This window comes from Meleagris gallopavo, chromosome 4 (genome assembly GCF_905368555.1).
Source record: "Meleagris gallopavo chromosome 4, MGAL_WU_HG_1.1, whole genome shotgun sequence".
Taxonomy (NCBI): Eukaryota; Metazoa; Chordata; class Aves; order Galliformes; family Phasianidae; genus Meleagris; species Meleagris gallopavo.
Window position 1 is genome coordinate 56,429,686 of NC_139407.1, and position 14,714 is coordinate 56,444,399.

The 14,714-nt window shown below is 42.8% G+C and overlaps 1 protein-coding gene across 2 annotated transcripts in view; it reads left to right on the forward strand.

Moving 5' to 3' along the window:
- The first annotated feature begins 246 nt into the window (after positions 1-246).
- FBXL5 (F-box and leucine rich repeat protein 5) overlaps positions 247-14,714 on the forward strand; it is a 33,593-nt gene continuing 19,125 nt past the window's right edge. The window contains exons 1-2 of one of the 2 annotated variants that reach the window (XM_085223448.1): positions 247-439; positions 13,247-13,462. In XM_085223448.1, the coding sequence (XP_085079574.1) occupies positions 305-439; positions 13,247-13,462 (351 nt within the window). In that variant the 5' untranslated portion in view covers positions 247-304. Of the gene's footprint in view, positions 440-986; positions 1,011-13,246; positions 13,463-14,714 lie in introns of those variants that run through there. The other variant, XM_085223449.1, reaches the window with a different exon arrangement.

Here is a 14,714-nt window from a genome sequence, read left to right on the forward strand (position 1 = left end):
CGCTGTGCACACAGCAGGCCTGGCTAGAAACACAGACCGGCCGCGATGCCCTCGAGCGGAGCTGGCGCCAGCCAGGCCCCGCAGCAGAGCGACTGAGAAACTCGCTCCGCAGGGACGAGACCGACCCGCCCCGAAGCGGAGTATGAGGCAACGCCTCGCCTTCGAAGCAGCCGCCGCCTCCCACCGCGCATGCGCGTAGCGCAGCCGCCAGCAACCGCGCCCGAACCGCGCCGGAGCTGGCGGGGCGGCCGCGGTCACGTGGCGCCCGGCCCGGCGGGGTGCCCTCCGCGCATGCGCGGGGCGGATGTTAGCGCCGCCGTTAGCGCCGCCAGCGCCTGGGCTCTATGGGGAGAACATGGCTCCCTTCCCTGAGGAGGTGGATGTCTTCTCGGCTCCGCACTGGCGGATGAAGCAGCTCGTGGGGCTTTACTGCGACAAGGTAGAGAGCGGGCGGGCGGGCGCGGAGCGGCGGTGGCCTTTAGTCTGCTCCTTGGAGGGGCTAGGGCAGATTGAGCGAGTGCGCAGCTGTCAGCGCGCCGGCCCCGCTGCGCCTGTAAGGGGGAGCGGCCGCGGGCTGCCCCGGGCTGCCCCTCCTCCGCGCCCCGCAGCGCCCACCGCCTGCCGCGCTGCGGGCCGTGCTGTGTGGCTTGGAGGGGCTGGGGCGGGGGTGGCGGGAGACGGCCGTGCCCGTGAGCGCGCCCACCAGCAGCCGGCACGCAGCGCTTCGTTTCGATGTGTTTTTAATCCGTGTGTGGCTGAGGATGCCCGAGCAGCGCCGTGTGCGTGCTGCTGGTTTCACTGCGCGCAAAAAGCGATTTCTGCGCTTGCATCGGGGCGGCTGGCAGCAGCCCGGTGCGTCACCTGCAAAGCGAACTTTGCGGCGCTGCGTGTAATGGGAGCTTCAGGCGGTGCTTGGGAGCCCGCGGTCCCGCCCGCAGGAGCGGTGCCTCCATCGCAGGCCGGCAGCTGTTCTGTGCGTTTTCAAGCGCTTGGCAGCGTTTGAGATGAAGGTGAGGCTACGTGGAGGCAGCCCATTGCCGCACCGGGGCGAGCAGGCCTCGCCTTCTCCCGCAGTGCTCCACGTGTGCTGCGCCGGGCTTCCGCGCGGCCCTCCGGTGGGCTCCTTCGGTTCCTTGAGTGCCGGCAGCTTTCTGCTGTGCTGGCTGAGCTCTGCAGGAGGGCTGCGGGGAAGGCCGGGCGAGCAGTTCGACTTTGCCTTTCTGCTCCGAGTGCTGCTGAGTTTTGTGGGGTTTTTTGTTTTTTTTGTGTTTGCCGGAAAGTTTATGCTGCCATACCATAGGAGACTTTAGACAAGGAAGCAGATCCTCGATATACACATCAACACAGCAAAGTGCGAGGTTTTGTACTCAGGCCTGAGGAATCCCAGGCATCCATACAGACTGGAAGGGAGCAGTCCTTGAGAGCAGCCCTGCAGAGAAGGACCTGGGTTTCCTGATGGATGAAAAAACTTCTAACATGAGCCAGCAATGTGCCCTTGCAGCTCAGAAAGCAAATCCTGGGCTCCATCAAAAGAGGAGTGGTCAGCAGGGACTGGGAGGTGATTGTCCCCCTCTGCTCTGCTCTTGTGAGGCCCTATCTGGAGTACTGCGTCCAAGTGTGGAGCCCTCAGTACAAGAAAGACAGAGAGCTGTTGGAGAGGGTCCAGAGGAGGGCCATGAAGGAGCACCTCCCCTGTGAAGACAGGCTGAGGGAGCTGGGCTTGTTCAGCCTGGAGAAAAGGCGGCTGCGGGGTGACCTCATTGCAGCCTAAAGGGAGTCTACAAACAGAAGGGGGTCAATAGTTTGAGAGCATAGACAACAGCAGGACAAGGGGAAATGATTTTAAGTTGAGGGAAGGAAGATTTAGGGGGAAGTTCTTTACTGTGAGAGTGGGGAGGTGCTGGAACAGGCTGCCCAGAGAGGTTGTAGATGCCCCATCCTTGGAGGTGTTTATGGCCAGACTGGATGGGGCCCTGGGCAGCTTGGTCTAGTATAAAATGGGAAGGTTAGTGGCCCTGCCTGTGGCAGGGGGGTTGGGGATTCGTGATCCTTGAGGTCCCTTCCAACTCAGGCCATTCTGTGACACCTGGGACTCTTCTCCCCCAGCCCTTGCCAGGGTATAGACCACATTGCTGTCAGGACTGCCCAATATTGTAGTCATTTGCTGATATTCCTTGGTTTTTTTTTTCTGTTCCCTAGACGTGTATTTCTGTTGCTTTGAACATTCCACAAAGCTGTAATCAAGTTTACCATGCTTTCCTAAAAGTAAAACTAAATGGGCAAGAAGGTTAGTTTTTGTAAGTGCTAACACATTGGTTAAAACTGCTTATCTGCCACAAAGGTAATCTCATTTTCTAATTCTTTTCATACAGGAGTGTGCTTGCTTGTTTCCGTTTTCTCTGAAATAAGTGTAAGCATGAATGTGAATGAGGATTAATCTATTAATTTATTTTACAAGCATCAATTTTTGCATCCTTTAGCCCTGTTTTGGTACGTGAAGCTATGCCTGACCCATGACCCCACCGTTTGAATTATATCTGTATCAGGAAAAAATCTGTGAGCTGTTTGACTTCCTTTGTGTGACCGAGATGCTGTAATTAGATAAGACATTAGTTCTGCTTACATCTTAATTATAATCTGTAAAACTGTTTTCTTAAGTGCAGATTATTCTTGAGGGGTCTTGAGTTTTGTGAATTTTATATTGTGTGCTGTTCCTCAAGCAGTGTTCCTGTGCACTGCAATATAGCTGTTATCAGTTAGTGTCTTGATGTGGGAAATGCCACCAAATGTTTGTAAGGGTGAGTTGGGTGCATCTGTGCTTTTCAATGAGTTAGCTGTAAGATTACTAACAGGTAGAGTACGCAGGTACCTAAATAATGCCTTAGGACTGAGACATGGTTTGGTTTTCCAGAATTCAGCGTGACAGAAAAGTGAATCATGTAAGAAGTTTGGTGTGTCTGGAAAGTTATCCCGTTCTCTTATTTGTTGCTAGCAGAGATCTGTGCATGCCTTCGCTGCACCCTCAGATGTATTTCAGCTGCATTGTACGCTGTGCTATGGACTTAAGTAGCAAGAATAACCAAAATTCTGTTTTGTAAGGAAACCCACAAAACCATCAGGCCTGTCATGTGCTCTGGTGAGTCCTGTGAGGGTGTACGCCCTGGAGGGAGCCGAGTGCTGGTGTAGATTGTATAGTTGAAATGGTTTCATAACGCCTGACATCATCTTTGCTACAAATAGAGCAGACTGTTTTCTCATCTCTAGTGAGATACTGTAGTCACTCCCTCCATCTTAGTTACCTGTTTTCTGGACTAAGTAAACCGATCCACTGTGCTGTATGGCATAGGTCACACATCCAGTGTTTGTTTTTGTGGGGGTGCCTGAATGGCTTCCAGTGGCAGCTGAAGCTGTACCTGGCTGGTGCTGCTCGTAAATGTGTGCCTGTCTTGCTCCCATCAGCACTTTCAGTGACTCACTGTGGTTTTATGCTGGTTGAAAACAATTCTTTTTTTTTTTTTTTTTTTTTTTTTTTTTTTCAAGCAGGGTAATTTTTCTGCTGATATTGAGCTGCCTGATGAGTCCTGAAGCCCATGCGAGGCAGAGAGTGGGACTGTGGCAACCAGCAGTGAGGTTGGCTTAAGCTGCTGTGAAACCTCTGCCTAATGATGCCTACTTTTTCCTGAAATCGGTTGGGCAAGATGAGTCACTGCTGTCCATGAGTTGAGCTGATGTTATGTTGGATGTTACTCTGCAGTCTTTTTTCTTAACAGTTGCGTAGTGGCTTTGTATTTCATGTATCCCTATGCTTACCAGAAGACTGACTCTTGAATTTCCTTTCGTTAGTCTCATGAGAGTAATTTGTCTCTGGGATGTAGTAGTTTGCACTGACCCAAGTCCATGTACCTGCATCCAGTAGAGACCACGTCTGTTGTTGCATTACGTGTTATGTTTCCAAAACCTCAGAATGCGCTGCTTGCAAGTTGTAACTTTACTGGCTTTCCTGCTTTCCATGCTGTGGCTGAAAATACTGCATCTGTTGTGAGACAGCAGAGATTTCAGCTGACTGTGTCTTAGAAATCCCATTCTGGTTTAGCTGGAAACATTGGTAGGTATGATTTGAGATCACTGTTGCCCAGTGTTGTGACACAGTGTGTGGTTTTCTGGAGTTTGTTGAAAGGCTGTAAAACGAGAAAATATCAAAAAGCCTTAAGAGAAATCACGGCCTGTAACGTGCATTGTATCGTCTTCCTCTTAAGTAGTTTGGTTATCTTATCAAAAGGAAATCAGATTATATTTTCTGAACAAATCCTTGCTGGCTGAATGTTTCTTTATTAGCTTCAAGTTCAGGGCTGCTCCAGCAGCAGACTGTGCTCTAAGTGCACACTTTGAATATTGGCTGTGCCTACCACAGATGAGACACCTCTATGGGATTTCAACTTGTGGTTCTCTCACGGTGTTACTGCAGCTGAAGAGTATGCTGTCTTAAGCAGGAGTTCAGTCCTTCCTGAGATGAACGTGATAAATTACCCTGTAAACTTAGGCTCTTTTTTTTGGAGGGGGGAGGGAAAGAGGGGGAGGCAAGTAGGATGAATAGTTATGGTCTGAATACTGTAATGCTGTGCTGGCTTTTGATAACTGTATCTGAAGTCTTTATGCCTGCCTCACAAAAATCAGCGTGAGACTTCAGAGTGTGTGTGGCTGTAATGGCTGGCTGCTTCTGCAAGGGTGGATTGCTGTGAACACCCTCCTGGCCCCTTGGTGAGCAGCTGGGCCACTGGAGTGAGAGGTGATGGAGTACAGGTGGCTCCTGAGTGGTCAGCTGAGCCCAGAACTGGGTTGTCAGCGTGGGAGGAGGGAACAGGGCTGTCCATTGAAGTCGTAAACTGTTAATAGCTCAGCTGTATTGTGCAACCTTGGGCGTTGGATCAGATGCATCAGAGGTCCTTTTTATGTTAGCTTAGCTTCAGACTTCTGTAATCTCAACTTTCTACAGAAGATCTCTGCAGTTATTTCTAATGGTTCAATAATTACTTTGGCTAGTTCTTCCAGGAAATTTTTGTCATGTTCTGCTGACTTGCTCTGATTGAACTTGTATAAATATTTAACGAGTACTTCTTTTTCTGGCCTGTTCTTCCACTCCTTAAAAACTAATTGCCATAAGTTTTTTGTCCTAATTAACTTCATGAAGTTAATAACTTCATTAACTTCTTTGTGAAGATTAAAGTAAATATGACATTACATTTTGCCATTGTTGTATTTGGGCCATTCCTGTTAAATATTATATTTAGGTGTATGCAGTGGTATTTATTTTAATCCAAGCATATATAAACTCTTTCACTGTTCTTTTTTTTGTCTTCTGATACTTGTGGCTGAGTATTAGTGTATTCCAAGCCCTATTCTAGTACTCACAGGATTCTTTTCTTAAAATCCATCTAGCTAAAAACTTCCTTTCGTTTCCTGATAATTATTTCTTTTGATAATACAAATATCTTTCACCTTTAGAGCTATTGAAATACTGAATAAGATGCTTTCTGTGCTTCAGCCATTTTTCTGCTGCAAGCTTTCCACTGTTGAAGTGAACAAACAGGTTTTATGTGTTAAATTTATGCTGTTACAACAAGAATATTACAGACAGACTGTGTTAAGAGTGAAAAATACTCTTGAATTAAGCAGAGTTGATGTTGTAAACCATTGGTTGGGGAATTAGGTGGACCAGATTATGACAACAGCTTTTATGACAGAGGGAATCTGAAAAATGAAACAATGAATGTTTTGACTTCCTCTTTTCAAGCCAGAAGTATTTTTTGCTTGATGCCCTGAAGAACAGAACAGCTGTTCCATGAAGATAGGTCTGTTTCTAATTTAAAAAAAAAAAAGGTAAAACTTTCAATTTACTTCTGAAATATCTTTTCAGTGTTTCCATACATTGCCATTCATTTTTTACTGCTTCTTCAAATATGAATGTGTTGATTTAAAAAGTTGTAGTATTTGGTTATTACTAATTAACATTTTGATGCATCAAGAACCTGCTTTCACTCTACCTAGATTTAGAATGGGTAAACAGCTAATGAGGATCTTCAGTGTTAATACGATGCTAATGATCAACTGTTATGGCATCCTTCCAGACAAAGTGGGAGGAAATGCCTTCCTTTTTCCTAGATGGGATGGAATTAAGCCTCCATGTCCAGAGATGTGTGAGCAGCTTGCTGTCCATGCCTCTGAGTTCCTCATCAGAGACTCCGCCAGTCCTCTTTCCATCTTAACTTTAGGATCTGAATAATTCAGTAACTTCCCACTATACGTACTGGGAAATTGCAGCTTTGGACTAATTTTTCACGCAGAAGAGTATTCTCAAGGTGAATCTGGAAATAACTGTGTTTTAAATGACTGCTGTTAAACACATTTTAAGTGAAGTGCCAGAGGATGTACGGAATGCGAGATAACGGTGTTGGAGTCTTTTCAGGCCTGCGTAACCATTTCAGTCCTCTTGTCAGGACACTTGTAAGTACCACAAACCTTCTAGCTCTTCATCATTGGGTGCTTTACTGCCTTGTCTCTCTTTTTTGCTTTCCTAAGAACGTATCCTTGGGCTTTTTCTTATGCCAGATACGGTAGCAGGTTTTTCTGAGTAATTACTCAGCCCTTACTTTTGCCTTTGAATAGCAGGTAAAAAAAAGTTTTCTGTTCAGCCTTCACATGTAGCTATAATCTTTTGTGCTTTCTTCCAGCCTGCTGTGGACAGCAATAATAAGCCACTTTTGCCCTTTTCTTTCTTGAGGAACCATTTATTAATTTCCTATTTTGTGGCACAAAACCAACAAAACAAAAAATGTTAAAAAAAAAAAAAAAAAAGCCCACCTGATGCCTTCTAAAAAGCTTGAGACTGTAATTGGAGTGTATATATAGGGGTTATGTGTTTACCTGAGGATATATGTGGTCATTTCTGAAAGAACTAAATAAATAGAGTATAAGCTGTAATTCTTCAGAGACTTCTGGCTCTTTTTGTTTACATTTAGAGTCTAAAATAAATTTTTCCATTGTCCACTGGGAATTGCAATGAGTATAACGCAGGGAGACAAAGGTATTCTTGCTGTGTTTGTCATTTGTGAGTTACTGCAGCTAGAGAGTGTATGGGAATGAGGAGGGAGGAGAGAGAGAGCCTTAAACCTTTGATTTGCTCTTAGGACTTCAGATACTCCCTGACAGAAGGACAAAAAAGCAGTGTCTTATTAGGAATCTACCAATGTGAGAGTATAAGGTAGGAAAGAAATCTTTTAAGACGTGTCGTGTGTATGAGAAATCCTGTTACGTACCTCTAGAATAGCAGTGTCATTGCAAGTGTTCCTCATGCTTTTGTAAGACTTCCTTGTTTCATATCTTTACTGGACTTTTCTTTAATGTTTCTTTGGTTTCTTCTCTGCAGACCTCTGGTAACATAGAAACCACATGATAGTGAAAGCTCTGCTTCCCAAGCTGGGTTCTCTGTGAGAATCCTTGAGGAGACCTGGCACTGTAGCAACTGCCTCCTTGAAAATTCTGGTGCAGTCAGTTCGGTGTCAGTGTGGAGAGACCTTTGTGATTCCAAAACTTTCTGCTCATGTTCCTTTCATGAAATTGATTGTGGATGCAGTACAAGAGTGATGAAAGACCCTGATACAAATGGAAATACTGCATTTTTTCGACCTTTGCTATGCTCTCATGCCTGGCCTTTATCAGCTTGACCTCAGCCTCTCAAAATCCGGAGTACAAAACTACCTACCCCCATTGCCTGTGCTCTTAGCAGGAAAAAAAAGACTTTTGTTACAAGAACCTTGAGTTAATACCATCTGTTTCTTCAAAACCTCTTTCAAGACTGTAGTTCTGCTACAGAGCAGCTGATGAGTTTATATAGAGGACAGGATTACACAGAACAAGTCAGATGGGCTTCTGAAAGTTTGGTTTCTTTTGTTTTTCCTTAGGCTGGGCCAAGTCCTGTCCTGTCTGCCTTAGTAATCGTCATTATTTTGGGTTGACCTACAGGCAAGAGGTGGACCCTGGGTAATAAAACCTGTATTAGTCCTCTGATTGAAGGCTTTATATACGTGAAAAGCTGGATCATGAAGTAGTTTAGCTAATTATCTTACAGTTCACGTCATGTACCTCTACATAAGGAATAAGCCAGTGATCAGATGATGCTGAAAGGGCAGTGATCTTGGTAGGCTGCCTCAGCAGTCTGTCTTCCTTGGGGACAGTATTGACTGAGTCTAAGGACAGACCTTGTGTGTGGCTGGATGCTGCTGCAGTCTGCTGCTCTGAGCAGGTGAAAAATGAACCTGCTAAAAAGGTGCAGCTTCTTAGATGAGTAAACTGATTGGATTTGTCCTGCAGCTGTGTAATTGCCAGAGAATATTCTGGGGAAGGGCTAGGAATGTGCAGCTGGAAGCGACGGCTTGGCTGCTGCTTCCAGGTGTGTCTTCATCTGTCCTACCCCCGAATTTACAGCGGATTAAGTGCAACGTGAACCTGCATGCTCTTGGTATTGATGCGGACACACCTTGTTCTAATCTTTGTTCCCCCCATTTACTTGCTCACAAAATTGAGTTAATCTCTGCAGCATCCAAGTTTCTATCTTTTGAGTGTTAGTGCTGTGATGTAAGTGAAATGCTCATGCTTAAAAATGAGTGAAACACGACTGACTGGGGATGCCATGTTGTCTTTTTTCTCCCCAGTACTTTTGTGCTGTAGAAATGCTAGTGTTTCTTTTTGTTTGTTCTATTTAAACCAGTGATCTAAGATTGGGGTGGTACTTTTTATTCTGCAAGGTACTTTCTCCTTGCCCATTGGTTGCCTGCTGGGGAGTTCTTAAGGAAGAAGTTCCTGGAAGGAACTAAATGCTATATTTTGTTCAGTGACTGAACTGCTGTGCAGTTGAAGCAGTCTTCAGCTTATTTATTTATTTACAGCATCCATTCACTATGCCTAGAAATAGCTGTGTTTAAGGTGATAATGAAATGAAGTGACGTAGAAAGTGCAGTCAGTGAATGTAGGGTTTCCTCGCTGTTAAGCTTGCAGCATTGTCACCTTGTTCTTGGAGCACAAAACTGGAGTGATAGCTACCAGTAAGGAAGAGGAATCGTTTGCTGCCTTTCTGTACAAAAATGTACACCGTACACTATGTCAGTGGCTCTGTAGGCCAGTGGAGTTGGGCACCACCTAAAACATCTGAAGTGCAGAGATCTTTTTCAAGTGTAGGTCATCTTTAAATAAATGATTTGAGGTTTAAAAAATGATGTCCATCAAGTGATTTCTTAATTCAGCATTACTGTCCTTTTCTGCAAAGGATGTTTAGAACTACCTGATATTGAATTGATGACAGGATGTTTTTAAATCTTCATCATAATCTTAAGGCGCGGCTCTTTCAACATTGTGGGAAGGTCTATATTTCTGATTTTTATTAAACTCTTCATTTCAGGTATCGTGTTGGCATGTTAGATACAACTAATCTAGAGGAGAACAGCAGTTGTGTGTCAGCACGTCTGTCTCTGTCACACCATTACTTGGAATTGATCTGGTATGTTACGTGACTTCACATCACTGCTGGCACCGTTGCTGCCCTTAAATTACTGATGCCTCTCCACAGTTCAAGTGAAACAAAGGTGATAGATAATTTGATAGAGCTCTCCTTAGGGGTTTAAAACAAAGTTCCCATTTAGTTTTAACAGCTGCTGGCTGCTTGCGTATTCTTCGCACAGGTCTGTGAAGTGTATCAGACAGACTTTGGGATGCAACTGATTTCCTGTTGTTTGGCTTGGTGCTCGGGCTGTTCGTTGGTTTCTGAAGCTCCAGTGTGTAATTCTTAAATGTTACCCCCGGGGATTTTCTCTTCTAGAATCTGTGATGCTGCTCTTGAATTAGTGTGTATTATGAACAAAAGCAGTTGTGCTGTAGGCTCTGTGTAAGACTTTGAAACATTGAATTGTCCTTTGGAAGGTGTTATGTTCAAACAGTCAGCTCCTGTGTGTTTCTAATACCTATAGAGGTGATTGTGAGTTTAGTGCTGTGTGTTTGAAGTCTGCTCGGGAATCACTCATACTACACTTCATATTTTTACCAGTTGACAAATATAACACAGTCCATCTCCTTGATCTTGTGGTGCCCCTAGGACTGTCCATCTGAGTTTGGGCAGGTGGTTTTCTTTTTGTACTACTGGACTATTGCACTGCTTGTGCTCGTGTGGAAGAGAGACCTTGGAGTGGAGCAGCTGCCCTCTGCTAATAGTCTTGGTGCCCATCATAAGACTTCATCAGTCCCACTAATGAAATTACAGATCTGACAGAGTGACTTCGTTGCTAGGCTACCTGTCCTCTGAAAAGCCAGTTTTTCTCAGCTTCATCTGACCTTCTTAATCTACCAGTTGCCGATTCAAATACAGACACTAAGCACTAAGCTTCAATATCTTTTTCATGGCTTCTAATCTTCTAGGTATCTGCAGGGAGCAGCAGTAGCAGAGGTTAATGTGCAAGTGTTTCGTGTTACAATGGCTACTGTAACAGTGAGTTTGTGATAGAAGTACTGACATTGAATGCCCGGATGGATTCTTTGTTCAAAATTTGCTGATGATGGTCGGTAAAGATTGGAAGTGTTGAGTGCTGAAAAGATTTGAGTCAGGAAGATGACGGATGACGATACCATTTTGTATCAGAACAAGATTTGTGATTTCTTTTAAACAATGGCAAAATATGTATTTTCTCTGATCTTCAGGTTATACTCTTCATCAGTCTTGTTTCAGTTTTTACATCAGTCAAATGCCAAGTGTTTGGCTGCAAATGGGATTCTTGGGAAAGAGGGTTCTTGGAGCTGCCTCCAGGTATTGTGGAGCCTTATGGATTCAGTGAGCAGTCACTGATCAGTGCTAGATTAGAAAACAAACTACATCATGGCTGAAACCTGAATGATAAGTGGTTGAAAGTGAGGAGTGTTCCTGTGTGTCTTCTATACTTCCCTTACCATTGACTTGTTCATTGCAGGGGAGCTGGACTAGATGACCTATAAAGGTCCTTCCAACTCTAAGGCTTCTGTGACTCAATGATTCTGTGACTTCTGTTTGTCAGTGTGGAAAGCATAGCCTGCAGTTTCATCTAGTGCCTGTGCTCTGTATGTTGCATTCTCTGAAGTGGAGAACAGAAATGGGATGAGGAGCCAAAGTCTTTTCCCATTTTTATGTACACAACGACTCAAGCTTCAGATCCAAACACAGTGCATAATTAATGAGTTGATTCCGACCTGTCAGTATTTGGTCTAAAAGATGCTATAAAAAAAAAAAAACAAAAAAACTTTATACTGTCCCATTTGTGATCTGAGCCGAGGCAAGATAGATGTGTTTTCTTAATGGCAGCTGTTCATGTAATGCACAGTGGGCGCTGCTGCCTGCCAGTTGTGTAAGTGCTTGGCAGATGTCCAGCGCGTTTCAGTTGCATTGCTGCTGGTTGCCAGGAAGTGACAGTGCAGCGTCAGAATGAATAAGTGCATTTGTTTGGTGTGTTTCTTAAATATACAAATGGTAGGCGTTTTAGATCTGTGGATTTTATGGCTGTGTTTGAGGAATGCAAGAATTACATGTGCAAGTATTACATATTTCTCATTTCCATTTCGACTAAAACCCTTTTTTTCTGGAATTATTGTAAACAAAACCACTTCTGAATGCTTCAGTGACATGTTTTCTGAACTAAGTGAAAATATTTGCAGTTTCAGAGTGCTTATTCTTGTATACTGTTACACACAATATGGTATTTTTCCATACTTACTTGACATCCACCAAAGGAAACTGTAGTCTGAAAGTGTTATCAGTGATGACTGTATGCACGTAAAAATGGATTACTGTGTTACATGGATCTTCGTGCTGTCTTCATCTCTTGATTCTTGGTCCATGGCAAACCTTTTCTAACAGCTGATATTACTTTGTGTGTCCTTGGTAAGATCAGGCCTTCCTGATCGGTAGTCTGTAATCAGCCATGCACCCACAAGTACAACAAGTGCGCTGGGAACGGGACTGAGTCTTTCAGTTAGCTCCCAACCTGGGGAGATTGCACTGATTTCTACCAGGAAATCAGTTTATTTCTTGTTTATTTCAGAGTTGCACAAGATTGGTTTATGTTTCTTAAGTACAACTGATTTTACTGCTTCCTCAAACTAATGCTGTAATTACCTTCTTCCTTCAACGATAATTTTCTTTAAAAGAAGTTATCATTCTACTTAGGCAGAGTCTTAATTTCTGTTTATTCATGTGGAATGAGGCAGTTGCCATCAGAATTTGCATGGTTAGATGTAAGCTGAATTTTGGAAACTTAGAAACTCTTCTCAAAACTTGCTTTACTGCTTTTATTCACAACTGCATTGTTAAACTTCTGTGGTTATCTTTGTCATTAGTTTGTTGTAATGTTTCTGAGGCTTATAGCTTGATTTTTTTTTTTTAATTATTTTATTTATTTATTTTTCTTCCAGAGCTGCTGGGAAATAGGTGGTTGTCATTGGAAGTCAGGGAATTGCAGTTAAACCCCTGACATTACTGAAACCTTATTCACAAAGCACAACAGTGTATTAAAACTGTTTCGGTAACTTACTTGGGGAATTAAGAATTGGATGTGGATGGTTGACTGTTTTAATGAATAGTAAGAGGAAAACTCATGATGTATGACTTTCACGTATGAGATTTTAAAAGTTCTAGAAGGGTTTTGTGTGGAGTTCTTGTCAGCTCCTAGTAACAAATCGAAATCAAATTGCAGGTCAGGCGCAAAGGTTAAAATAGTGATGGATGTTGTAAATTACTCACAGAAATCATATTAATGTGACTTCTGCAGTGTTCCAAGTGTCGGTATTCTGCCCACTTCTGGAAGATGTTGTCCTAAATTATATTTTGTTGCAGTAATGAAATAAATTAGGGGTCAGTTTTCTATTAAAATGAAAAACTCGTTTGTGTATTCCTACATACACGTACTTGAATCTGATTTTCATCTGTTGCGCTTGAAAATTTGAAGCTTCCATACTGTTCATTACTCTCACTTTTGATATCTTTGAAGTGAGTTGTTTGAGTTGAACACTCGCTTCTCACTATTACATGTTCTCTTTGTAAGACAGGGTTTTCAGCTTTTCTGTTGAAAGTAATGGGGCCAACAAATAATGGCTGCTAATACCTGTCCAAATGGTTTAATTTGACCTTGGTATGATCTTCACTGATTTTTTTTTTTTTGTGGGCTTTCCTTTATTCTAGCTATCCAAGACCAACTTCTCCAACAACAATGATTTTCGGGCTCTTCTGCAATCTCTGTATGCCACATTCAAGGAATTCAAAATGCACGAGCAGATTGAAAATGAGTGCATCATTGGTTTACTTCAGCAGCGTAGCCGGACGGTGTACAATGTGCACTCAGACAACAAACTCTCTGAGATGCTCAGCCTTTTTGAGAAAGGGCTGAAGAATGTAAAGGTAAATAGACTAACAAGGACTTGTCCTAAGGACAGTGTGCTGTGATTATGTTCATTTGCCTCAACTTTTCATAATTTTCTCTACAAATAAATTAAAAGTAATGAAGCATTTGCGATAGAGTAGTGAAGACTTTCCAGTCACAGACGCAGATTCTTTTGCCATTCACTGCAGTTATTAAAATTCTATTAAAAACTCTCTTTAGGATTCTAGAGAAGTCTATATTCTGCATAATTGGAGATATCTTAGAGTCTCAGGGCTGTGTGCTGGGGAACGTATTCCAGTACCCAGCCACCCTCTGGTGCCAGACCTTTTCCTAACACCCAGCCTGAGCCTCCCCTGTTGCAGCTGCATGTCATACTGAAGAGGAGTTCAACTTAATTCTGCTGTGTTGTTTCTCTGAGGCAGATAGCACATCTCTGTCACTTCTTCAGTTCTAGGCACTATAGTCTGTATTAATAGTTTGATATCTCACTGTGCATTCCTAGTGGACATGTTGGCATATTTTCAGTAAGAAAAATAGCAAAGTTAATCGATCAACTGTTCCTGATGTCTATAGTGATATTTGAGCTGAGAATCCTACAAATATCTTTTTCCCTGTGAATGTCAAACCTTGAATTTTTGTTTGTTAATTAATTGTAAAATGAAGGAAAGGGGAAAATTAATACATTTTCTGATAGGATGCTGTTGTTGTTCTGTTGCTTATACTGATGTACTTGTAAAAATATTTAACACTTTTTAGATAAGAGTTTTTTTGAGCGTGATTAGATTAACTGTTGGCACAAGATATTTGTGTAGTAATGTTCCTTTGTAGAAGCTTGAAAACAAGGTCTTACAACAGTTGCTGTAAGAACCATGAGGAACTGCGTGTTGCAATTACTGGACAGACCATATAACAAGTCTATTACTGGCACAAAGAGCAAGCTAGTAATTTGATAGATGAAGTTGGTCAATATTTAACATTTAATTCACATCCTTATTTTGAAGATCTTTCAATTTCAAAAGTAAATATGTACTAATATATTTTAAAAAACAACATATAAACATATGACTATAAATTGTTACTATAATTTTGATTCTAGAACTGTGGAATAACTTAAGTAAAATCTGTCCCACGTTGCCATTATACTACATGTATGCTTAGGCAAAACATGCAAATACTTGGATTAGCCTGTAACTGCTTTGAACTTTGGGTTAGGGTGTAGATTGGCAGGCTTCAGTCTTTGCTTCGAAGTAAAAATGTGTTTAGACAAGC